The following is a 27,117-nucleotide window of genomic DNA, read 5'->3' as shown; positions in this document are numbered from 1 at the left end:
TATTGCACGGAATAATTAACAGAAATGTGATCAGACAGTCTCTTTACATATTATTATTATTATTATCATTATTCTTATTAAAATGTGTTGATGCAAGTTTGCTATTTAGGAAGTTTGTATCAAGTTGCCCTTCGTACTACTCAGTACTCTTGAAGTTGCTCTCAGGTTAAAAAAGGTTGGTGACCCCTTGGTTTAGATTCTGTAAGGGCTGCACAGAGCCTTGTCAGACACACCTGACAGTGCAGAGAGCCAAAGTAAAACCATAACTGCCTGCTTGTATAAGTAAAACATCTTTATTCAAAATCCCACTGACATTTGTAGCAACCCTAGTAACAGAGGCTATATCAACAGTTTATTATTTGGTTCACTATATGTTTTTTTCATCTTTATTAGAACTCAGTTTTAAATTTAGTATAAAAATATTCAATATTTATCTTTTACCAACACCCATATTGTAATAAACTGATGGATTTCACATAAGCTCTTGATTTTTGTGGCCTGAGCATGACTCCTTGAGCGACTTGAAGCTGCTACAGATAGTTCAGACATGTTTGGGATAACAGGACAGAGAGGAGCAAACACTAACAGTTTTTCTTAGAGCACAGATTCCAGATTCCATCTAAGAAGCTAAAAACAAAAAACCCCCCAATCACTTTAAAGGACTCCGGTTCATGGATATTAATAAAATTTCACTGCAGTGACATAAGTGGCTGTGCTGATGCACTCGTAGATTTTTTTCTGTGTTTAGAAAGTGAAGCTGAAATCTATTAAATTTCCTAGAACACATTATAATATAGAAAAAAAAATATATGGATATGTTTAATAAATTGCAGTGACATGCTTTTACCAAGACATATGACAGAAATGCTAAATGAGATTGTATTGTGTTAAAGTAGAAGAGGAAGAGAGGCTACTGCAGGCATGATGTCATGACTTTGATTTTCTATAACCGTTTGCTCAAAAATGATCAATTCAGATTTGATTTAAAGCAGTAATATAAATGACTTACTCGTGCAAGACTGGACGAACAACAGTCTCCCCTGCGGTGTGGGCTTTGTAGAAGAGTGTGTAGAGGTAAGGCAGCAGTGTGTAACGTATCGTCAGGTAATGTTTGGAGCTCGCCACGAGCTTTGAGTTAGCACCGTAATAAGCTGGATCCTGAGGCTGGAGACAGAAAGACAGATTAAGGGGCTGTAGTTAATAGATGAAAGGAAATGGGGGAATAAAATGAAGATTTGTCTTTTATCTACTCGTGAACAAAAGGTGTGTAGATGGAAGGACAAAACAAGCCATGTTTCTATATAACTGTAAGGAAAGAGGGAAGCAAACTTTGGAAATGTAAAAAAATGTATTAATTTTTTGATAACTGGTTTGAACCGTACAAGCTAGATTTTGTGGTATTGCCAGAAGGTGGCGGTATGATTTAGAGGCAGGCCTGAAGCAGTGAAACAGTCATGTGAGCTAAATGTTCATTATGTCATTGCTTATCTGGAAAATGTACTTTCTTATCGACTTATACAAATTAAATTTTTGGGAGGATAAAAAATCGAAATCCACCTTATGGGAGCCCATTAGTTTTGTTTATTTGCTTGTTTTGTTTATTGACAAATTGGCTAGGTTTTTAATACATTTTGGCACTTCTGTTAACTTTTTCTTACTTCAAAATTTGCAAAACGTGCATTATTATAACACAGCTGGAGACAACTTGTTTGAATGACAGGAAAGGTGAAGAAGATGGATGAAAAACTGGGACAAAAAGACCAAAACCAAGGAGCTCTTTTCTTTAACATTACCAGTTTATTTTTGATAAATAAGTGGACATTAACCTCATTCATAATGAATAAAATAGAAATTACCTTTTATTGGAAAAATCTAAAAGTAGCTTTGGCAAAGACGATGAGCAAAAGAGAAATACATGAAGGGAAGAGAGAGCGAAAGAAACAGAGGTATGATTTAATTTCTATGATAGTGGCGAGTGAGAGGGGTGATTAGCTGCTAACAGGCCGTGCTCCTCTCATCTGGCTAATCATTTATGCCCTCGGCACCTCTGAGAGTCTGATGAGAACTCGTGTGTGTGTGTGTGTGTGTGTGTGTGTCTCTGTGTGTGTGTGTGCGCGTGTGTGTGTGTTTGGACTGGCCTGCATGGGCGTGTGATGAGTGCCATGATTAGGGCAAAGCAAAGGTCACACGTTAGCCGTCTCGTTTAGTGGAAATTGTACATCAAATTCATCATCATCATGTCCCTGTCCTCCAGCAAATACTACACCCCACGCCTCAACCCCTCACCCACCCACACACACACACACACACACACACACACACACACACACACACACACACACACACATACACCACATCTTACCTCCCTTTACCTCAGCTCTGCTATTTTTGCAGCAGTGATGTCACATAAGGAATGTTGTGAGAGCATCAATTTTCACGCTATTCAATGCCGGAGACTGACTTTTCTCCCAAGTTATTTGTGCTCATCTATGAAAATAGCTCAACAGCAACATAAACACTGTTTTTTTAGGCTCAGCGGCCACTTATTCCTGTGTCGCTCTGTGACATTAAGCCACGGACCTGACATGTGACATTCAGATTTATATTGTGCTTGTTAAGGATAAACATAAATGTCAATCTATCTTCATTATAATACAAAATGATTTTTAAACCTGTTGAATGGAGGTTGTCATTATGAATCGAGTCTGATCTGTGATCGAAAAGGTTTTAAATTACCTGACCTTATTGACCGTTCCCCTGAAGACTGATTGTCCAGTCATAGCTTAGCATCCGTTGCTATATACAGCAAGGCTGTTTGGACTCGTCCGCATTATGAATGGATGGGGCAAAACTGTCCTGGTCTCTGAGATTAGGCACCTTATAGTTGGACAGATCTGGTATGTTTGACCCTAAACCAGAGGATGTATTGCTTTTTTGGGTGGTTTGAACTTTGAGATTAGGATTTAATGAGGCCAAATTATTATTTATTAAAAACAATTATCATTTATCATCCTAAATCTCAGGAAAATCAAGACACCAAGACAAAAATTACTTTCTATATATATAACTAGACCCACAGCTGGAGTTGAGGAGACAGTAATACTACCCACCCTATGGGCACCACATGACTAAAGCCATGTTGATATGCTACGATGTGTTTATCCATGATCTGGAACATCAGATTATCTTCTTTTAACCTAATTTAGCATTAATGCTAAGTTTCACAAAATTCTCAACCTCTTTGAGTCGTGTGGCATTGAACTCCATAGCTACATTTAACTTCAGGCTCAGATGCTCCACTGCCCTCGACAGCTGTTATGACTTTCAACAGCTTACAATTCCAGTGTTAAACCCAAAATCTGAGGTGTCACTGCTCCCGTTTATCACACAGTTGTACTTGTGCTGGTGTAATGACAAACTCCATGGCTACCGAAAGAGGTTTATATTTTTAACCGATGCAGTTTACAGCACCTATACAGTGTTATGAAATGAAGGGTGCACCCTGCAGCACTTTAGACCAAACAGCGACCGTGTGATTCATAAATCTAAAGCTGACAGTCTAATATAAGAATTGTAGGATAAAATGCCTTTACAGTACCCTGTAGCCCTCGGCGTTGTGATTCCGACTGAAGGGATAGAAGGCCCCCACCTGCATCCAGCGACGACATAACTCTTCACTGGAGTCATCAAAGAAGCCACAGATGTCAGCGCCGATCTGAAAACACATGAGGAGATGACAGGTTGACATTTAGCCAGGACCGACAGCATATTTCCACCGGTGTCCTTAATGTTGTTTTATAGGAAACATAAACCTGCAATGCCATTTGAAAAAGTCGGGGGAACAGGGGGATGTTGTAGGGGCTTTATTTTTCATTTTATTGCTTTGTTTCTCTGGCGCTGCAATGATATGGGAAACACTGTCAGAGAACAGGGTATGTTGAGGAGTTCATTTGGCGATGTTGAGAATAAAATAAAGCATCTCTACATTAATAATGTCAATCCAGGGACCTTCACAGAGACGACACCTGAATTGGACATCAACACATGTCCAGGAGTAGTAAAAAACAAAAAAAAGAAAAGAAGAAAGGACACCAAAAGTGACAACTTGCCACTTATTTGTCTTTTAAAAAGTCTTTTCTTGATGTTGGTTCAATTCAGTCAAGATTTACTGGCAGGCAGTAGATGTGAGCAGTAATCTTTATTTACATTAATTGCACAATGGAGTGCAAGAAGGAGACTTCAGTCAAAGGCCAGTCCACAGAGAATGCTCGCTTTCTATTGTTTACTACTGGCCATATTTTACAACAGACTCAATGGGAGGGAATTGATCCAAATCCCATTTCTCCTGCTTTCTCTCTCTCTTTGTTTCTCTGTCCGTGTGAGTGTGTGTGTGTGTGTGTGTGTGTGTGTGTGTGTGTGTGTGTGTGTGTGTGTGTGTGTGTGTGTGTGTGTGTGTGTGTGTGTGTGTGTGTGTGTGTGTGTGTGTGTGTGTGTGTGTGTGTGTGTGTGTGTGTGTGTGTGTGGGTGTGTGTGCTAAAGAACCTAAAATATGCCTGACATAGTCCCACCTGGAGAAGTTGGCATCTATAAGACCACCTGACGTGCACAGCTGGAGGAGTGTGTGTGCATGTTTGTGTGTGTCTGTGTGCGTTTGCATGTGCGTTCGACCCCCTGTTGTTTTCTTACTACTGTTTGCACGCTAGAAATACACACATGCAAGTAAACAGTGCAGAGTGCACTTGGGTGCTGACTAGCTGCGTGTCTGTGTTTTTTCCAAGTCTGTTTTTGGATATGGTGATGTTCCTGCAAAGAGAACCGGTGTTCTTCCAGACATTTTAATGGATCTCATTCCAGAGACACTTTTTCTTGCCGGCCCCTCTGTCTTAATGCTTATGTCTGAACATAGATCTCAATTAGCAGCTGAATCCTCTTTTTAAAAAGGCAAAAGAGAGAACCATCCCAGTGCCAGAACGATGGAGTGAGATACCGATTCATTGCTGTGACTGCCTCTGGCTTTCTCAGACTTTTTTACAAGAGCTTCTCGCACTAGATCACACTTAGTGGTATTTTTGTCTCTTATATGTCAAATATATGATTTAGTATAACATAATACATTGGTTCCTTGGAGTTCTGTTAAGCCCTGCCATGGCAGCTGGTTAGCCGAATAGTTTTTCTTTTTCTCGTTTACTTCTAACATGATAAGAACAGTGTTTGCTCTTCTGTGAAGGTTTGCTACTCACATAGGGAACTCCAAAAAGCCCGAACTCTAACATGCCAGGGATGGCCCATTTTATGTCGTTCCAGTTGGCAGCATTGTCCCCCAGCCAGTGACCTGAATATTTTCCCACACCTGGAAAGGAGGAGCGGGTCAGCAGCAGGCTACGGCTTTTTCCAAATACGCGTTGCAGAGCTCTGTGGGATGGAGAGAAGACAGCAAGGAGAGCAAGAGGTCAGTACGATAAAAAGGTCATAGGGACAGAACAAAAGGAGAGAGCACAAGGGAGAAACGGATATCAAACACACATGCTGGCAGAGAAGGAGGAAGATAAAGGGATATTTCACGGGGACAGAGTCAGACTTGTAGTACTTTTCCCACCAAACTGTACATTATTATTTTGTTTGAGGGGAATCGAAGCAGCATTGATTTCCATGACAATACAAAGCCCTGATGATGTTTACAAAATGTGTCTCCTGCCAATAACACATTTTAATTAGTGGACGGAGGTAGAAAAAGAGGGAGAGTGTAAGAAAGGAGACAAACGAAAGATGAGCCAGCTCTTATACAGGGGCAGTGAGTCAGCAAATCAACTTCAGAGATTATTTCATGGTCTTGAGTGCAAATGTATGCGCCTGTGTGAGACTATGCATTAGCAAGTATTATGTTTTAATTTATCACACATTTTATGTACATCTTTGCAGTAAATGTGCACACTGTGGTTGTAAGAGGTAATAATGCACCTGAGAAATGAGCCACAAAAACAAAAAAGACAGCAGGGAATCTATGCTATGATATCATTTTGAAAGACACCATTATCCTTGTGCAGAAATAGTATTAAGGAACCTTGAGGCTACATTAAGAGAAAAAGTAACACCTTAAAGGTTAGAGTGGCCTTATGCATTGATTTTTTTTGCCCCTGAGGTACATCTGAAAGGCAGTAAGGATTCAGGACACAATAGCTGCAGAATATTACATTATGTGGCACATATTGTTGGATAAGTGAGGAAAACGGACATGAGAGACTATAAAATCTAATGGGAACCAAATATCTAGTCAACACTTTTTGATAATTTGATTGTCTGGCTAAGGGAGTGTGTTTGCAATTTTTTTTTTGAACTTCAACATATAAAACAGCATATCTCTGCATTACACTGATTTAGTTTTATGGGTTGTTGTTTTCCATCAGCTGAAAACCCACCAGTGCAGGTGTGTGCTGCTTTCTAATTGATGCAATTTCCTAACGCTTCACCATCAGTTCATATTAGTACACTGGCAACTGATATCACTTGAGCCTTGTTTGAAATAACAGGCCGAGAGCTTGGAGACGATAGCAATCCCATGACTGCAGCCTCCATACCTCTGTGACATTTAAGTGGTCTGTGTTTTGTGGAGAACTTACTCAAGTTCCAGGCTTGATTATGCTCTTTTGCTGTTTCCATCAGATTTGTTTTTGAAGGACAAATGTGATGTGCCTTTATGAACTGCCTCTGCTACTCTCATGTTGCTTTGTGCTGGTTTGCTTTGAACTTCAGTCAGACAAGACTTACTTCATTGTATTCTTTGTGAATGCAGACATGTGCATTGCATTCTTAGCAGGTATCACGTCCATCAGCATAACCTGAATATAGGATATGCAGAAATGTGCATTCCACCTGCATGCACAATGCACTTGGCATTATGTTTAAACCACAATGATTTGTAGGTATAATAGACCAATTGTAATCAAGCTCTGTGCACTCAACTCGCTTATATCCATGTATTCATGAGTTTCCCTATCTCATTCTTATCCTGGGCAACATAGCTGAAAAAAATATATATGAATAAAATGTTTAATTTTAGCCAATATCAGTTATTTTTTAATAACCCATTTTTTACTGAAAAATTATCTATTTTTACTTAAAAAAATGACCTATTTTCAATAAAGAATGGCCTAATTTTACTGACCTATTTTTTTGTAGTAAAGAAGACGTTTTATTTTTAATTTAACTACCTAACATTGAATTTAACCACTTTATTTATCAAGGGATGGAGGTAATAATTTATTTTTTAAAAGCAAAAAAGAAAACCACAAATTACTGAAAATATGTATAAAGCAAAAAGGAATGATTTTACTTTGATATCCATTATACAAAGTAAGCAAATAAAATCTACTTTGAAGTAAACTGACCTACGTGTAACATCAACACAATGCAATAAATAAACTGATGTTGAAGAAATTCTTTGTAAAGTGTTTCATAAATGTAAGGGTTTGTTCAGGCAATCGAACTTTGCAGTTTTGTAATGTGCTTTCATGACAAAATGCATCTAATACGTTTAAATGAAACTATCAGGCATTTAATTGAACAACTGTCCCTTTGTTATCGATAAAGTACTTATTGGTGGTACATATTGTTATTGTTTCGTTGCCTAGACCCTACCAGTACCTCTGTGATTATACTAAATGTTCGCACTGATGCACCTTTTTAGGCTTGTCTACAGATTGGACCCTTTAAGGACTAGTGTGTTGGATTTAGTGGCATCTAACAGTGAGGTTGCACATTGAAACCCTCCCTTTTCAAGCATGTAGGAGAACCCACGGTGGCTGCTTCTTCAAAGTAGTAAATACAAGAGACCCTCTCTAAAACCAGTGCTTGCTCTGTCTGTTCTGGGTTACTGTAGAAACAACATGACCAAACACAGTGGGCTCCATGACAGACAATCTGTTCCCTGAGTAGACATGAAGGGCTCATTCTAAACTAACAATCTGTAGTTACAGGTGACTGTGCACAGATGAAAACATAATTATAAGTGTTTTATTGCATTCCTGATAATAGTCCTTCTATTAGATCTGTACACACTGGTCCTTTAAACTGATTCAGTGCCAGCTCCTGATGAGAAATTCATTCAAGCACCCTGGGAACTGGGCTCATTACAACATATTTCTGCACATATCACATGGGATCCAACCTTCAATTGGTCTGCAGGAGTCACAGGCAATGATTTAGTGGAGGGCATAAGTCACTGCACTGCACTAAACTGACAGATTTTTCTGTTGCACTTTTGCATGTCAGCTCCATAATTCTGTTCCAGGGCCATTGCTCAATAACCTCTGATTTTACTGCACTTGATGTTGAAGATTGTGTGCGTTACACTGTTGGAGTGTATTTAGCATTTGCCAATGCCTCATTGCTCTGAAGGGGTGGCAGCAAGTTGGCCCCACCAAGCTGGCCAAACTGCTCCTGTCATTGATTATGGATGCACTCACTTTTCACTAGCCAGCACCATAGAATAGCCATACAGACTGTGGACATCATAGTGGTTCCCCCAGGCCTGCTTGGCATCCATACACAGAGTCTTACTGTACATCACCTCATCCAGAATTCCTGGGGGAGAGAAAAGATGAAGGAGGTGAAGAGATGGTGCAAGGTGAGACGAGGTATGAAGTGAATACAAAATATAGGCTGCAGTAAGGGAAGTAGAGCAATGACGGTGAAAAAAAAACGAGGAAGACGGGGATGGAAAGAACGAGAGAGACGTTGATATATACCGCAATAGGAAGTGGGAACAATGAGGAAATGAGAGAAGGTAGAGTGATGGAGGAAGAGGATGACTAAGGAGGAGTGCAATAAAAATGGTGGCATCAAGGGAGCATGCCTTTTCCAGTTATGATCACCCTGTCTGGGACACAGTCGGAATAAAAGACATGGCAGAAGAGTCATTTTCAAAATTCTCCACCAGGGACTCACTATTTTAGATGAGTTTTCCTCTACAGTTGAACTTACTTTATGAGCTATTGTGGATAATTTATCAACGCGTGCACAGCATTTAGGCCACAAGCTACACAGCTATGACAACCTCTGTTTCTTTGTATTAGGGTAACTGTAGAGTACTCTGTTCAGACTGTCAGAAACTATAGATTTGTTTTGTAAGCAAGGGCAAACTAACAGTGGGAAAAAAATGGTTTGAAATGCAGCCACATCCCCAAAGGAACACATGTTGTTGGTATTAAAACTGCATAAGAACAACAGATATTTCACACTGATTATGACTCTGAACACAGAAATTAAGGCGACTTACTTGGGGTGAAAGGAGGGTAGTTGAGGTTGTTATCAGCACAGCCTTTAATTGATCCTTTGACAAAACTAGCAATCTCGTTCATGTCCTGTAAGAGCATATGTTTGAGCATGAGGATAAGTTTGAGAAGACACATCTGTAAGTATAAAATTATCATTTTAATAAGTAATTACAGTTATCTAGGAGATGCTATGGCAGTGCTGTGAATCCAGGATTCTTCTAGTATATGATAACATGCTGATCATTCGCATTTTTTGTGTTTCAAGATAAGGTTTAGTAAAGTGATCTGGGTATTGAGATAAAGAATGGGAAACTGTGTGTACTGTAGCAAAGAGCTTAAATAATGAGAATCAAACCAGCTTTTCAGCTGAGGAATCATTTCCGTTCTTTATTTGTTAGACTATCTGGTTCTTCTTGTTGGCTTCAATATTCAACCCACAGCCAATGAAAAATTACAAAAATACAAGCTCACTGCCCTTCACTGTGTGCTACTGGATGCAGAATAATGCCCATCTCAGAATTTTTAGGTATGAAACTGCTCATCAGTGAATGCACACTGTCATTTCATGTATTTTAATACTGACTTACAATCCAGAGGGCATCGTGCTTGATCTCCGTGTAGAGTCTTTGGTACTCATCCACCCACCAGTCGATGCAGTTTTGGCTGGTGTAATCTGGAAATACCGTTTCTCCTGGCCACACCTGTGAGCGAGAGGATGTAAAAACGCTGTTTAGTTACAAGTACTTTTTATTAACTTAGAATAAAACATTGTATGAACTTTCCTGCTGACAGTTTTCACATTAGATTGAGTTTCTATGGGACAAAGCCACAAGCTAGTCTAAACAGTAATATACAGGCAAATAACATGCTGAGGCACGACAGGCTGAAATGTTTAGGAGCAGCGAGCCCCAATAAAACTGTTTCTTTGGAGGTGTTAGTGAAACAGTTCAGATATGTGGAAATGACATAAAAAAAGAACAGAGGAGAGATGAAGCAAAGGAGGGGGTGGGATTGATGAGGGAGAGATGGCAAAGGAGAAAGGGGATAAAGACACAGACGAGTTGAGGAAGAGAACAGAGAGAAGAAATCGATAATGCAATAGAAATCTCTAGACGTGACTGTGTGTTAGAAGTCATCCTTAATGACATGTATTGAGAAAAATGATTAATCCGCAGAGAAAGGCAGAGATTTTGTGTGTTTGCGTGTGTGTGTGTGTGTGTGTGTGTGCGTGTGCGCGTGCATTTCTGTGTGCGCACCCTTTCTGTAGAGCACAGTAGATATTAAATCTCAAGGTTGCTTCACTTGAGCTATCTTTTACCTTTACTTCCACCGGCAATAACTTTACAACCCTGTTTGTAGCGAAGACATGAATCACGCTCACGTACGCTCATGTGAGCACACACACACACATGCGCTCACACAGAGAGATTTATAGGCAGATGTTTTTGGCAGGTGGTCAGAACTCCAAGGTCAGAGCTTATTGATAGTCGCTCGCAGATGCCATCTTTCTTTTTTGAGCCATTCCTTCCTTTAACTCCAGATTTTGTCATCTCCAGCTGCGTACTAATACTGACAAGAGGGTAAACACTTTCAACAAATCTTTTGGCATTTGTAGCTGCATATCTCACTCTATCTCTGTTTTTGATGCTCTTTTGCCTGTCAGTCTGCCTATCTATGTCATTACTTGTCTCTCTTCTCTCCAACCTGTTTCTATCTGTCCCTCTTCTCCAAAAGTGTCTTTCTACCTTCCGTCGTGTCTACCCTCCTTTGTGGGTGTGTGTGTGTGGGTGTGTGTGTACCTGATAATCTGTCTTTTTGTCTCTTGTCTCTCACTCTGGCTGGCTCCCTATGTATGTCCCTGTCACTGTGCCACTCAGTAAGACAGCCAGTCTGTCTCCCTGCACATTCCCCTCTAATCTATTATTTGTGTCTGTCTGTCTGCCTGCACCTGCCTTTTTCTCTGCCCATGTTTCTGTCTGTCATGCCTGCCTTTAAACCCACACAGATTTCCCTTCTCTCACCCCGCTGCTTTGTTTACTCCCATCCATTTTTACCTCTGTGGTCTGAACAGAAATATTCATCTGTGTGAGTGAAGTCCTGCTATGATTTTACTCACACACTGAGACATATGGGCCACCAAGAAAAAAAAGCTTTCATCCTTATCTTTGGAGGCAATTAGCTGTCTTAAAAGCAGAATAAATACCAGCCTGTCACTGTATCTCCTTTACTACTGATACAGCAGCAGCAAAAGGTCTTTCTGCAAAGACCCCACTGTTTTCATAACCAGGACACATGCATTCATATGGAAATAAACTAGAATCAATTATAATCACACACATGCGTGCACAAACATAAAGCACAAAGAACTATGTATAGCTTTTCATTTAGGATATTCATAGATGAGCACACAGACTATGTGTTTTTTTTTTTATCCTCTCTCACACACACACGCTTGCACATCTAATCTGTGATGTGGCGATGCAGAACATTTTAAGATTAAACACTAATGCGGAATCAATGCATATGTTTGACCTGCAATAAACGGCATGAAAATGCGATTAGCAGTGGGACTGGGCTTAATCGTGTGCGTAATCAAACGCAACACTATAAAAGCATAGGAGCATCGTACTTCATTCCCCACCTCCACCGAGCTTTTAAAACATGTGCTTAGTGGGGAAAGGGATAATAAATAATAATAATAAAAAAAAAAAAAAAAATGAAAAAAACATCCTGGTACTACTATACTTCCATTATGGAATATTAGTAGGTTTAATGGGAGATGTGACCCAGTAACACATGCACATAGCAAATGGATATGTCCATGTTTATGTATTTCTATGTGGAGTTCTCGCTGTTGTTTGGTTTCCTCCCACAGTCCAAACATACATGGCGGGTTAATTAGTGAGACTAAATTGGCCCTTGGTGTGAATGTGAGCATACATGGTAGTCTGTCTCTTTGTGTTACCCCTGTGACAGACATGTCTAGGGTGTAACCTGCCTCTCGCCCAATGTCAGCTGGAATATACTCCAGCCAGGTAAAGCTAATCAATCAATGAATGGATGAATGGAAGACCTTCAGTACATTGAGCAGGTAACACTGAGAATAATTACTTTTCTCATGTTTAGGTTGTAGCCTAGGGTTATGAGAACTAATTGAGATGCCACTTAAAAGCATTTCTGTCTTTTTATACTGCAAATTCTAACTGGGTCATTCCAGTTTTTGATATTTTAGTATTTGAATAACTTTCAAAACTTGATCAGTAAGCGTCAATGGGATCGCTGATATGTTTGAGTGAATCTAGACAAAAAGAAGCAAATCTAAAAAAAAAATATTTGAACAGGGATAAAAAGCTAAAATTGTTATTTTGAAAAGCTTAAACTCTTTTTTTTTGGTAGACTTTTGTTAATTCAGTTTCACCAACACCTATTGACGCTTCAGTTGTAACTCTTCGTCACAATATTCAAGTTGAGTGCTACCTGCCTCATTTTACCCCCTTATTCAAAACCTTTTGCACACCAGATGTAGCTCACCTCTCCTAAAAGAGGAGTTTTCCCATCTGAATAAGTGACCCAAGCGTCCACCGCGGTTCCGCGATCATAGCTCTCATATGGAGCGTTCCCAACCCTCTTGCTGGTGGCTACTGCAGGATCCTGTGGATGACAGAATACACTCATAGGAATCTTTTTTTTTTTTTTTTTTTTTAAAGAGAGAACTGATGTTTCAAATGAGCTTTGAATCAAGAACATTTTCTCTGGTGTAAACTCTGAAAATATAAAATACAATTTGTGTTCACGTTTAAGCAACACATTATAACATAAGGTCCATGTCAGCAGTAATACGAAAGTAAATATGTAATGGTTTTGAACTCTGGGTAAGTTTATCATTTGTTGCTGAGAAACACTCTTCATTACAGCGGATATCTATCAATGTGACATTACAGCACCAACATGTGGCTTTTAGTACAAGAATTACAATTCTCCCAAACCCTGAAATGCTTTGTAAACTGTCAACAGTATTTTTTGTAGTAGCACTGGGATGTATAACTTCTTTGTTAATGTGTCAAATACACAAATTGCTTCATTAACAATGAAGCGCATCTTACCAGGATGAGGATGTATTTCTGTCCCTTCTCATTCAGGTAATCAGCGAACTGAGGCAGCTCCTTGAACTTTACTTTGTCATAGGTGAAGATTTTCTTGTCCTCCATGTAGTCTATGTCAGTGTACTGAACGTCCTGCGTAGGGAGAAGAAGAAAAACGACTGTTTGGGGTCCTTGGGCACATGCACAACATATTCATCTTTTGTAGTTCAGGAAGACAAAAAAAAAATCCAATCCACAAATGGTCTGTTTCCTAGTCTTGTTTGGGGATATGTGCTTTGTACGAATATCGTGATGCGTTTACCCAGAATAGGTTCAATGTCATTAGATATTCAAAGCCTAATTGGAAATGCTAAAATGCTGGCATGGCTTCCATCTATTAAAATCGCATTTACATCTTGCATGACTGTAATAAATTCCAAATCACTCTTAATACTTCTTAAATGCACCCACTCGTGTTTTCGCTTCTGCACATAAGGACATCCACTAAAATATCAGTATGACTTGAATGTGTCCTTCTCGCAGTATATTCCGGTTTCAGCATAGCTAATAAAAGCACTATTAAATATTTGCAGTTTGAGCCTCACTGGGAAGAAAAAAAATAGCTCCCAGCTTGTCTGTTGACCTGCCTTTGGTGGACTTTTGGAAACCTGATATGAGTGCAAACAACTTTGCTAATGTGCTGCTAAACCTTGGGAGGACAATGGGAATGTTAACACATTCTTCTTCTTTTGCCAGGGTGTGACTTTATGCTTGCTCTGTCTGTACTGCCTGCCAAAATCTACTTCATATCAATGGAGCAGATGGTTTGGAAGGCTCTGCCAGATCCTTCCTCTAATGGTAATCAGCTCCAGACATATTAAGGAGAATGTGATAATACCCTCTGTGGTCTATCTAGTGGTTATCAAACATGTCCCTGAGTACAGCAGGAGAGGAAGCAGCTGCATCCTAATGTCTTTGGATATGAAAGAGAGATTGGAGATTATTAGAGTGAAATATTGAGATGGGTGGGAAATTTGTTTGTATTTGATCTTTGGATAAGACTGAGTTCAAATCACATCCTTGATTGGTGCTGCTGAGTTGTGCTACAGTTGAAGTGTTTTGCAGGAATGCATGAAGATTAGGAGTTTACCTTGGTAATTAAAGAAGAAAAAGTACATCAAGCATGGGTGCTACGTATGGGAGGGACTTCTTACAGTTACTGTTCACAACACTGACAAAGATAAGCAGCAAGGCTCTTTCCCCAAGAAAATGTCAACCACAACTGGTATTTATCAAATGTCTCAGAAGGGAAGAGGTGTTGAAGTAGTTTTAACATTCAGATCAGGATAAATGAGATAATGAAAGGAACTCGGTCGATTGATCTTTGATCAGCACTAACATTCGGTGACGCCTGAAAAATAGTGGTCCTGGGATTGAACCTATAGAGCCCAGCAGACTCTCCATTATTTGACAGAAAGCTGGATTACCCCGTCTAAGCGAAAGGCCATCCCTATCACTCTGACTGTCTGCCGAACTCCCACTTCAACCTTCATATCACGTCTCCACAGATAGTGTAGTGGTTAAGGCTCTTGCCTCTGGAACCACACAGTGGTGCATGAGTGGTTCAAATTTAACAAGGGGTGCACAAGGTGAAGTATCGATTGCCTTCAGTCCCCCACCCCCACCCCCTAAAAGCTATACAGCTGTGGCAGCATCTATAAAAAAACATCCACCTTTGCACATACAATGCATTATCACGACATTTTTTCAGACCGTTGGCCTTTAAAATTCATATTTGTTTGAGGAAAAGAAGAATACTCCAAATGCCTCCCAGCATTTGACATCTGAGATCAAATTCAAAGACCTGCTCATGTTTTGTCCTCAATTGGCGTTTCCTGCTTTGCAAAAGAAAATAAACGTCTGTTAAGACAAACCAGTATCAATAAAATCGAGTCAAGTGGAGGATGTTGTCGTGGTTTGAAATTCCATCTAGTTTGATATGAGTTTATTATAAACTTTATATTGTATTGTAAAACAGTGCAGGCCAATGACTGACAAAAATGTACGTGTTTGAGATTTACGATATAGTTGAGATGCTGGTTGTGAAAGTGCAAAACAAATAAGAACATTTATGCAACTGAAATTCATCACATCAAAAGAATAATCCTAAAAGCAGGTAAAAGTTGTGAATGAAGTGGTTCCACAGTTTATCTTGAGAATATGAGGCAAAATCGCAGATATGAGTGGAGGCAGCGGTAGTAATAATAGATGAAATATTTCGTCGCACAGAATTACAAATGAACAGCAACAGAATGAAAAGCAAGAAGACTTACATATGGAAGGTTGATAGCACGGTTCCTGTCCACTGTTGCCTTGACCTCAGTCAGGTTGCCGTAGTTCCACCGAGAGAGCTGGAAACCCAGTGACCAGTAGGCAGGAATGACTGGCCTGCCAATGAGCTGGACAGCATAGTAGGGCATATTTTTTCCATGTGAATACAGTGACAAGGCAACTCACAAACCAATTTTGCTCATCAAAAAATCTGTCACACATATTTTAGAATTTAGAAAATCACCTCAAGGAACTCCGCCACCACTTGCTCTGGTGTGTATCCGAAGACAATGTAAAAGTCAAGGACTCCTCCAATAGTCCTGAAAGTCACCGCTGGGGCAGGCTGCAGAGTCACCTCTGGAAGAAAGATGCAGACACGGCAAGCTTAATCCAAATATGGTTCTTGATTCTTAATCGTAATGTTAGAATGACCTGTCAAGCTGTTGTGAGTTGCTGTTTTGACACATTTCCTTATCTGTTTTTGTTCTTTGGAGGAGTTTTTGTTTGGACATTATGTATCCATCAAGACAATCCATAAAGAAAACCTAAAGCTTTTGTATAAGGAGACTATAGACATGAGCAAGAGAAACATGTCAGTGGATATTCCCATTGCTTTCAGTCTTCTCCTTCATGGGATAAAACAGCCATGCAATATTCTCTTTGATTTGTCAGCACAATTCTTTGATTGAGGCAACAGTAGATCCATTTGTGTTAGGAGGATGAGGCATAACTGATGGTTCATCTGCCCTTGAACCATTCTGAAAAAGGGTTTTCTTCTCCGAGTGTTTCAGCTGCTGATGTATGCTTATTTGTGTGGGTTGTGTGAGTGTTACATCGTATGATTCTGTGGTTTCTAATTTTTTTGCATCCATATGGCAGTATATCAGTGCAACTGAATGCAGTGAGTACAGCTTCCACTTTTGTTAAACACACTGCTGCCTTTTCAAAACATGTGCTCTTGTCTCTTTGTGCACATTCCCGAGGACAACGTGTGCTGAAATATGAATGTGTTTTTGTGCATTCTAGTACCTCCATATACGGTACTCTTGCGTGTGTGTGTGTGTATATGTTTACCCATGGCGTTGCTGTTCATTAGGAAGACCCCGAATGACTGACCACTGTTGTCCTCCAGACAGAGGAAGAAAGGATAGTGTCCGTAGAGGTTATGTGTTCCCTGCAAGGAAGGTGGAGAGAGATGAGGGGGTATAGGGAGGAGATGAGAGATGCTGGAGGGGTGAAACTCACTGAAACTAAAGGGGTGACTTCACTGCCTAATCTGCTTACAAGACATTCAATTTGGAGCCCTTTGAGAGGGAGAATGCACATGTAGGGAGCACATGTAAGCATGCCACACTAGCAGATACACATAAAACCTAGTCAGGCTTCAGCTGATTTGATTTTGTGCGCACAATTTAACAGTGGATGTGTATGTGTGTGTCCTCCTTACCCCATTAGGGAAACTATCTCTGGTGAAAATGGGCCAGGTTTTCCAGTATGTGTCATGGCGATAGTTTTGATGGACATGCTCTCCCAGACCATAAATATTATGGGATGGAAGCCTTGCAGACAGCTGTAGGTACTGGTCTGCAAACACCAGTGGAGCCATTGTAGTGTCAAACCTGAATGCATTTAAAAAGAAAGAGAAAACAAAACAAAAACAGATCACCTCTTGGAAAACAGAAGACAGACTGATGTGAGTGAGATCATTGAGGTGTGGGAAAATAAAAGGGGTAGCAGGTGAGAGAGAAAGAGTGAGAGAGAGAAAATGTCAGAGACAAAGAAGTAAGAAAGAAAATGAGAGCGAGATGCAGCAAGTGGAGAAGAGAGTGGGAGTGGGAACGAGACAAGGACGTGTGGAGGAGTTGAGTTGTGGAAAGAAAAACCAAGGAGAAGACACACCATCCCATCAAGCTCTAATAAGCCTGTTGAGTAGCATTTCTCTAGTCTTCAAAACAAGACATACACTGGTAGCTGAAATACTCAGGCTGCTGAAGCTGCTGAAGCTGCAAGCAGCTGTCAAAACATACAAGTAAAGGATGTAAATGTAGTAAATACACTGCGTTATTGAATAGCCATGATAACAAATACCTCGAAAAATAGTATGTACATTAGTGGCTTCATTCAGTCATATGACACAGCCTTATGTAATGATGTCAGGGCAAACAAGGTGACTGTGAGGGGTTACATGAGCGTTTAATGAACATGTCTAGTCACAAGTCGATTTTAGTCAGAGTGAGAATCAGAATCACTACATTACGTTATTATTCTAAGTTATAGCTTTTTTATTGGCCATGTATGGCTCATGTTATTATTGGAATATTACCAAATAGTTATAAAAAATATCAAACAGTAAGTGCAATATCATGCTTAGTAATGATAACAGTTGCAAAGCACAAAGTTACTAATTCCAGACTGGCAGATTAGTATAACAAATGAATCCCCTACTACATATCACAAACTCTTGATGTAAATACGGTCTGTACTTTTACAGCTGCTCTTAACCATAGCTGAGTACTACACAGTTCTTTACAAGACATTCCCCATTCATGCAACAATGATGGCAATGGCTGTTATGCAAGATGCTATGCTGCCATTGAGAGCAACTTGGGGTTCAGTGTCTCAGCTGAGGATGATTAGACATATGGAGGGATCATGGATCAACCCTCTGCACCACCTCAGCCACAGTCTCCCTCTATGTGTCATGAAGATAGCATGTTCCTCAGCATTTCCCTATGGCTCTCCTTACTCATAATGTTATGATGGTTGTAATGCACAGGAGTAGTTTTGACTTTTGGAATTACTTAAGTTTAGTTTTAGCCAAAATAAAAGCTTTGGAAAAGCTGAGGTCTGAGTTTTCGTTTAAATGCGCCACTTAACAGTGATAGTGGTGGCTGACCTAAAGTAGCATGATAAGGACAAGGTTATTAAAGTTTAAGAAAGTTAGTGCAATTGGATTCATAAATAAAAAAAATAATCTTTATTAGGTGATCATAAAAGCCATTTCATGACTTTTGGCTAAAGGCCATGTGGAGTATCATGTGCAATACTGCTTGATCCAGCACCAAAGGTTGTCTTGATAGATAAGAGTGACTGTAGCTTTACTGTTAATGTGTGGCTGCCAGTGAAGAGATTCAAAGACAATGACTGTGTGGAAAAGTTTCACAGAATTCTTTCAGGTTACATTAAATATTTAGCCCTGTAGTACATGATAAGTATTGTACATTGAAAGAAGCATTGTTGCCACCAAAGATTTGTCCCTGTTTGGACAATGAGTTTCAATAAGAGATGATTACTGAGAATGGGTCTTAAATTTATGATGATTCCTGGTTTGCCAACTCCACAGTACAGATGAGGTACTGCCACTGTCCGAAAAATTATGATGTGTTCATTGTAGCATGATAGCATTATCGTTGTGTTCATATTTGCTGGACTGCACGGGACAGGTTAAATTCTAAGAGGAGAAACTGTAAGAAGCTGCAAAAAGAAAAAAACCCCGCAGCAAACAATACAAGAACAGCTTTGTGAAGAACTCATGAGACAATACACCATACATTAGCAGTGTTTTAAATGACTTGGTTCTCCACAGGCTCCACAGCACAAAATACTACTCATTATCAGATGAAATGATTATTACCTTTGGAATGTTACAGAGTTCATAAGTTCTTACATTAGATGTCTTGTCTGTTTTAAGGCATTTGAGCTGAGCTACTTGCGCACTTACAGTGACTAAATGGTTTTGACAGTTTCTGTCTGGATGTTGTTTTTCTTCTACCAGTTGCGCGTAAAATAAAACAGGCAGTTGTCTGTTGATCTCACACTAAATAAATCAGCAGGAACCTTCTACCCACTTTTAATTCACTCTTCTGCTCAGAGATTAATCATTAACGCAACGCCATGATCACTTTGCAGTTGTTAAAAATAAATGGGCAAAAGGTACACAATAACAGACGTGTCTAGCTATAAAGCTAAATTACATCAGTACACAGAAGACAGTTGATAAGCAGCACTACTATCATTTCTGGTATCAATATCATCCAAAAGATACCCATCCTTAGAGTCAATCAAAATTTAAAAATTAATATTTGACTGGTATTTACCTGTTTGTCACATCCTAGCATTAATATAAGCACTACTGCTTACATGTAATTTTTGCATTTATCAACATCAATGAATGTAATGGTTTAATCCCTTAAGGTGTTGTGTGTGAGACAGTTCTTCGGGGCCGTCCATCACCACGATGCCACCCAAGGCTCCCTAACTGTGCCCTGAATCAACATGAATATAATTACTTGTTGCCGTGGGAAACCAACATGCAACATGGGAGGGTGTCACATGTCATTATGTAGCAATAATGCATGACAATGAGATGATGCTGTGCACAGACTACCTTGGAGGATTTCTGTCATAATTCCATCAAATGAGATACACAGAATCAATGTTAATCTAATGGCAACTGTCAATTTTTCAATTTTCTAAGGCGACAGTGACAGTTCTGGGAAGAAAGAGTTGAGACACCGAATCAAATATTCAACAACACAGATTGTCTTATATTGTCTTTTAAGTATTTTGATGCTTATTTTGCCTCCAGAACTACACCTGTATAACCTCCTGCAAACACAGATTGTAGTCCCATCTTAATATTTACCACAACAATTCCACCACCGCTATACGTGTTTCGGCTAAGACCTGCCCCCATCCTTCTGTACAGGTACAGCCACAGTGTAAACTCAGTGTATTCACAGTCTGATGTTTTCTGTATTTCCTTCACTGTCCACATGGAAAACAACGTAATACTGTAGTTCTTATAAACAACCCTATCTTCTATCCAATACAGACCAGTACATATGATACACACACAAACACACAAAGAGCGAGCACTCACAGGACTTTTTCATCATCACTCCTTCTCACAGTAAGGCCAAAGGGTTCTCTTGTGATGCGCAATGCTTTGTGGAGAGGGGTGGATGGGTTACTGCTGACGGTCCTGACATGTTCATGAGGGACCTCAAACCTCTTGTTGTTGGCATCATAGATCTGAGGGAAAGGAAATAACCATTCAGGCCGGGTGAATGTAGCCTCCTATCTCATGGTAATGTTCGTACTTTGCTGAGTACATTGTTATTTTTGTCCTTGTTTTTTCTGCACGGTGCTCGTGTCAATGTCCTTTGATTAAAAAAAAATGCTTTTGGAAATTATTTTGACTTGACTAAAACTATCTCTCAATTTCTTCTGTTGTTGTTAATGTGTGGACGTGTGTTCACAAGCAAGAGCTGCGTTTAACAGGAAGGAAGCAAGAGAGAGTTGGTGGTGTGCACCTTAAAATGGAGTCGATTGCTTGTCTGCATTTCTGCCTGAAATACTAGCTCTTGTATGTCCCCACCAAATAAAGAAGGAGAGTCCATTCTCTTCAGTCGAGCTGTCAGTTCTGTAAAATAAAACACATGACAAAAGGATTGGCAATAGTTGTAATACAGTAAGAGATGTAATTTTTAAGAAATATATTCACTCCAAAAAATGTCTAAAATGACACAAAAATTATTCTATTATTGTGTGATAATATTGGTTCTGTTTCTAGTTGTTATGTTACAACTACTACTTAAATACACATTTAAAAAAACTTTTCTAATTATTATTCTAGATAACAGTAGTTTGATCAGCTGTGCACAAGTGGGAAACAAAAATGCATTAGAAAATAAAACAATTAAGCATCACATGACGAATGTATTCCTCTCTACAATAACATCTAAATTACCTAATTCCTTATCCTGAGCTCTTTATTAAACTCATTAGATGAACTGAGATGGGAATCCATTCAAACACAGATGCATTCCCAAGTTTTTCCTTTACCAGTATGATCAAAGGGTACAATATGCTTACAGAGCTTACAGAGTTCTCAGTTGCCTCTGAGGTAAATGTAGACAATTTGCATAGTAGCTGTGAACGATGTCATGGCTGAATGCGTAGAAAAATATTTGAAGACAGTTTAACTTATGTAGGAAGAAATGCTTTCATTTTATGTATTGGTTAAAGTCTCTCTGCCAACCCAAAACTGGCCAAGACAAATAATTGTTTTTTGATAGTGTTCCTGTCAGTCTAAGCAAAAGCAAATATCAGTATTTTTTCAATTCAACCATCTTTGTCCCACACAAAATGTTTTTTTTTTCAATAAATGTTTTTTTATGTTCCCAATGTGACTGAAAATGTTGTAGTTTAGACTTCATACAAAATGCCCAATGTTTCTCCCTGCTTTTACACAATAACTGAACTCACATAAGGCTGTGAGACCAAGCAGAAAATAGAAAAACCTGCCTGCTGCAAAGTCAATCATGTTTTCTGATATGCCATCCATGTCATATTTCACAGAAACCCATGCCTTAGGCAAAGTGAGTGGAAAACAGAAAGTCTTGTGATGTGAAAAAGGCTGACAGATTGAAGGAATGTGGAGCAGGTAGAATTTGAAAATAAGCTAAATGGAAAGCTAAATATTTTCTTCTGTGGATGAACACACCAGTTGGGAAGTGGGGTAGACAGGGGGGAAATTGGAATTTACCATAAGGATTTGAGGACCCCTCTGACACCACTGTGTATCCGTGGTTGGTTGGGAAGAAACACCAGGGAGCGTTTCGCTCATTCAATGGACTCCAGCAGCATCCACGCTGCACACATCCCTCCTGTTCAAGTAGGAAAGTTGATGTTGTTCTCAGTGTCCAAGTTTCTCTTATTGTCATTACAACTACCATAAACATTTCTATTATAATAAGTGCCATCTGTCTAGCAATCATTATAACCAGGCTAACTATTGTCACCACTATCAGTAACCACAGTTCAGTTGTGGCGGTACTAAGAGTAATAATTGAGCAGTATATATTGTTGGAATAACTCCTTTAACTCAGTAGCTTTGGAAAAACCTTCTTCACAAACATTACATTGTATTCTATGAGACACTGGTGACTCGTACCTTTGAGGCTCCAGCATCAGGGTAACAGTCTACTCTCTCAGCCACAGGGATGTTGGGACACTGAGGAACAAACGTTTCTAAAAGATAAAATGTTTGATTAAAGCAGAAGAGTTAAATCAGTATTTCTAAGTCTAAACAAAGTAACTTCACCATGACACATCAGTATGCAGTCTATTCAGTGGTTTGAGACTTAGATATGTGTGAATTGTATGTCATTAAATAATGATTTCCACCCTGTAAAGGGTGGATGAATAGGTCAGTGTGAGATAATTATTTGTTTGCCATTACCCAACGAGGAGTGTTGCTCAACCATAACCAGGTGGTTACATAGCTACTTGGTTATCTTTGTAACTATGACCACAGCCCTTTTACCTAACATGAGGTCTGAGCTCATTTGCCATCTCCAGTTAGACAGATTTATGTCTCCAGTGATTTGTGATAGTTTTGAAAGGCCACAAATGTGATGTATCTTGGCCAATAAGGATGTCATAAAATGTGTTGTTCTGAAGAGAAGAGAAATAACAAAAAAAACTATATATTTTGTAGTTTATTTTGAAGGGGTTATTGGCCTAATTATCATTAGACAATTAGGAAAGAAAAGTTTGGTGCCTGTCATCTTGAACTGTGATTCTTCTTTTTTTTTTTTTAGTTTACACCTACAATAGATCCAAACAACATGGAAATTGTTTATATGGGTTAAATGTTTAAGTTTGTAGTTTACGTGTTCACAAATAGAGTATATGCGTGTAGTTCACCTACCCTCTGATGGTTCCGTGGCAAACAGAATTATAAAAGTCAGGGCCGTCGCTGTCATCAATATGAAAAGGACTATGAGGGTCACCTCCAACCCTGAAAGCCGTCTTTTCCCCATCTATCACACACACAAACAAATGCACACACACACACACACACACACACATATACAGAGTGATTACAAAGGCCAACATCATTAACACCCTTTAATGACACCAAGTTTTACTGAAGGCAAGGTCTCAAAGGTCCAAAAACTTCCCTGCTTAATGAGGCCCACTGGCAAGATACACATACACACTAATGCACAAAAACTATATGTATGCAAACACATATCTGACATACATATATTTTCCTTGCGTTAACCTTGGATTCTGCAAAAGCCTTAGAAAGCTGAGAGAAGCACTGAACTCATAGAGCGAGGTAAAGAGGAGGGGAAAAAGAAACTTTGGAAAAGACTTTACAAAATTCTCCGACAGGTTGAGTCTACTATTTGCAAAGGCACCCATCGTATCACTCAAGCAATTAGGCTTCACTCCAGTATACTGCTGGAGACAAAAACAAGGTGAATGTCTGTATGACTGTGTGGGTATGTGTCTATTTGGGTGTGTGAGAAGCTTATAGCCATCCTGCCTAATGTGCTGTGAAGAGCAGGTGAGGGCATAGAGAGAGGCCGAGAGCCAAACGCATGCATGCCCCTGTGTGTTTGCAATCAGCTGCACATCGTAGAGAAGCACACAAAAACGCCGGCAAACATGCAGCGTAACACATGGAAAAAGACACACAAACATACGTATGGTACAAACCCTTCAGGCTCTCTACTCTTCCATTTAGCTCGCGATAAGCACCTAAAAATAATTTCCACACAGCGTATCATTTTACATCTCCAAAAACACACACGCACTCTCTGATACATGTAGAAGGACACACTCTAAACAACAAACACTTTGTGACTGAGGTTACCATAAATACAGGCAGTTTAGCACCAAATCTGATACCAAGTCTGATGTTTCTTGTGAACTTTTACCTATTATGTTTAGTAAATGGGTAACTGTGAGACATTTTGTTAAAAGTTAATGTCATACCAAGAGGCAGTTTGTTACCTTTAATTATATTTCAGACTGGCTTCAAAGGTGTGGATTAGTGTAGCAAGCAAGTGAGCAAAAGAATCAGTATGCACAGCTCTCCATAGACATCTGTTCCTCTGAGCTGCATTGCAATTTACAGTAGATTTTTTTACTCTACTGGCAAAGAGCTGGGCTACACATAACCAACATTATCATTAACGCAGTTACAGTCTGTCCACAGTAATTTGGATAGAACTGCATAATTCAAACATCTGCAAGCTACAAAATGCTGAAAGAAAAGATGGCTTTGAATATCCATTTCTCGCAGGTCTGTATCTATTACAAGAAGGACTATTGAATGCAATATTTATACATCATTATCATATGTTGATGTTGTAGTTATTAAAAATGAACCCCACTAGCATCTCAGCAATAATCATTATTCAGCATCATATTGTAAATCATTGTGTACCATCAACAAACACTATAATCTACACCGTAGAGATTTTTTTATTTGCTGTAGAGTGTAATTACTGTAATATGAGATAAAGATTATTAGTTTTTGAGTTGAACTGCTAGACAGCCATCTCTGCAGTCTTACCTCGGCTCTCTCCAGTGGTCGGGGCAAAGTGCTTTTGAGTTCAAGCGTGATTGCGACTTATAGTCCACAGGATGTTTTGTGGTCACATGGACTTGCCACTCCTTTACTGCTTAGTGTGTATGTGCCTGCATGTGAGTTTCACAGTCTCGACGTGCCTATCTCAAAGCCATAAAATGAGACAACAACTCCATCCTAAAATCCCCATATCAGCTTGTTTAAACTAACTCCACTATCACATTTGATTCCACAGCGCTAATGAGGGAGAGAGTGGGTGTGTTTATGATTATTTGGTTATAACTGACCGAAAGATATTATATCTTTGTTGTTTCATACAAGCACCTACACAGAATGACTAAGCTTTACCCTCTCATGACTACATCACTACTTATCTTGCACCGGCTTGGCAGTAGTTAGTTGAACAGTTGTTGCAGAAATAAGCAACTCACTACAATAAATGAGATTGGAGAGAATATAGATTCTAATCTTTTGGTACTTGCTCATGTGCTCATAATTACATTTTTTACTATAATAGTATTGCAGAACAGAAGTCACGACTGCTTAATGTGGTAGCTGTCAGTTCAGCATTGTAACTTCATATGTTTGACCACATGCAGATAATCCACTGGAGCTCTGTTGTTGATTTTACTCCACTCTGCACCAGCATGACAAACTAGATTGTTAAAGGAATGGTAAGAAGTTTTGGGAAAGACAGATGTGATCTCTTGTTGAAGCAGTTAGATTAAACAATATCATATTTAAACAAACAATACATAATGTGTTGCATAAAACTAAAGTTGGTGAAAGGCAACATTTTTAACCTTTGAATGGCTACAGAAACCTCAGACAAGAAAAAAAAAATTGTTTGAGGCCATTATGCAACAATAAGATAATCCACACCTGGCTCCAATTACATATTTACATACAGACATGAGAATTGTATCAACCTTCTTATCCAAGTCGTGGGAAGACAGCAAATACATATATTTCCCATAATGTTGAATTATTTTTTTTTAAAGCAACTAAGATCATGCATCACTGGGCTCTGCTTGTAATCGCAGAGCTGGAGTTACTAGAGTCACTGTGGGTACTCTAACAATCATTCATTTTTACACTGTCTTTGTCTTGTAAAAATGCACTCTGAGCTTTGTGGGATCAAGACAGATGGCTGCACTCTGTTCCGTGACACAAACAATGACACAGTCATCATCATGTAGCAGGTCAGCGGCAATGATGAACAACACTCACCTCTATTCTGGGAGTCAAAGAAATCGGGCAAAGCAGGCTGTTGGCAATCTGCCTTGAAACAAATAGTTCCACCATTTGCCATTTCAAACAGAAAGTAAATATGAGGTGATCCATCCATCTGTCCATAAGCTGTACCTGCTCTATCCTTCAGAAGGTCTATCCAAGCTGACATTTAGAGAGAGGGTTCACCCTGAAATCTTAGGACCAATACAAAGAGACAGATAGCAATGTATGCTCATACCCATGACAAATTTGGAAATACCAGTTCACCTACCAAGCATGGGAGGAAGCCAGAGCAAACCGGAGAAAACCCTTACTGGTGCAGAGAAAACATGCAAACTCCAGGTAGGCTCATTTGTTCAACAGCGGGTCTCTTTTAAACATGATATTATGAGAGTGAACTTTCCCCAAGAGATCTACAGTGGTCCAGTGCAACTTGTTGCGGATCACTCAAATGCAGAGAAAAATCGCTATTTAAACTCAGAATAACTACAAATCTCTGGTTTAAATTGTGTATAGTTGCTATGGCCAGACATCCATCAGTGCCAATACACTCTGTAGTTTGGCAATGGCTTCAGGCCATGCCATCCGACAAAGGAGAATGGAGAGGATCAACTGAATGAGCTCCTCACCCTCTAGAAACACAATCACCTGCTCTTCCAACATGGACCTTGATTGCCTTGAGCTAAACGATCGAAGGAGCCAAAATGAGCTTTGAGCGAGTGTGTGAGCGTTCATGTTGGTGAGGCATTGAAAGATAGGCGCACTTGTACCACTGTCTCTACAATTTGACTTGGACACCATGTGTTCA

At 39.5% G+C, this 27,117-nt stretch overlaps 1 protein-coding gene across 2 annotated transcripts in view; it reads right to left on the bottom strand.

Moving 5' to 3' along the window:
* Nucleotides 1-25,092, bottom strand: part of si (sucrase-isomaltase (alpha-glucosidase)) — a 71,219-nt gene extending 46,127 nt beyond the window's left edge. The window contains exons 1-18 of one of the 2 annotated variants that reach the window (XM_023287206.3): nt 25,062-25,092; nt 23,403-23,514; nt 22,644-22,720; nt 22,236-22,356; nt 21,001-21,110; nt 20,568-20,719; nt 17,133-17,304; nt 16,760-16,859; nt 15,930-16,042; nt 15,688-15,813; nt 13,376-13,507; nt 12,804-12,923; nt 9,860-9,973; nt 9,275-9,359; nt 8,463-8,580; nt 5,241-5,412; nt 3,599-3,715; nt 1,010-1,164 (exon numbers count right to left, since the gene is read on the bottom strand). In XM_023287206.3, coding sequence (XP_023142974.2) covers nt 1,010-1,164; nt 3,599-3,715; nt 5,241-5,412; nt 8,463-8,580; nt 9,275-9,359; nt 9,860-9,973; nt 12,804-12,923; nt 13,376-13,507; nt 15,688-15,813; nt 15,930-16,042; nt 16,760-16,859; nt 17,133-17,304; nt 20,568-20,719; nt 21,001-21,110; nt 22,236-22,356; nt 22,644-22,720; nt 23,403-23,514 — 2,096 coding nt within the window. In that variant the 5' untranslated portion in view covers nt 25,062-25,092. Of the gene's footprint in view, nt 1-1,009; nt 1,165-3,598; nt 3,716-5,240; nt 5,413-8,462; nt 8,581-9,274; nt 9,360-9,859; nt 9,974-12,803; nt 12,924-13,375; nt 13,508-15,687; nt 15,814-15,929; nt 16,043-16,759; nt 16,860-17,132; nt 17,305-20,567; nt 20,720-21,000; nt 21,111-22,235; nt 22,357-22,643; nt 22,721-23,402; nt 23,515-24,199; nt 24,225-25,061 lie in introns of those variants that run through there. The other variant, XM_055012301.1, reaches the window with a different exon arrangement.
* Between the last annotated feature and the right edge of the window lie 2,025 nt (nt 25,093-27,117).

This window comes from Amphiprion ocellaris, chromosome 7 (assembly GCF_022539595.1).
Source record: "Amphiprion ocellaris isolate individual 3 ecotype Okinawa chromosome 7, ASM2253959v1, whole genome shotgun sequence".
NCBI lineage: Eukaryota > Metazoa > Chordata > Actinopteri > Pomacentridae > Amphiprion > Amphiprion ocellaris.
This window is presented reverse-complemented; position numbering and strand designations above follow the sequence as displayed.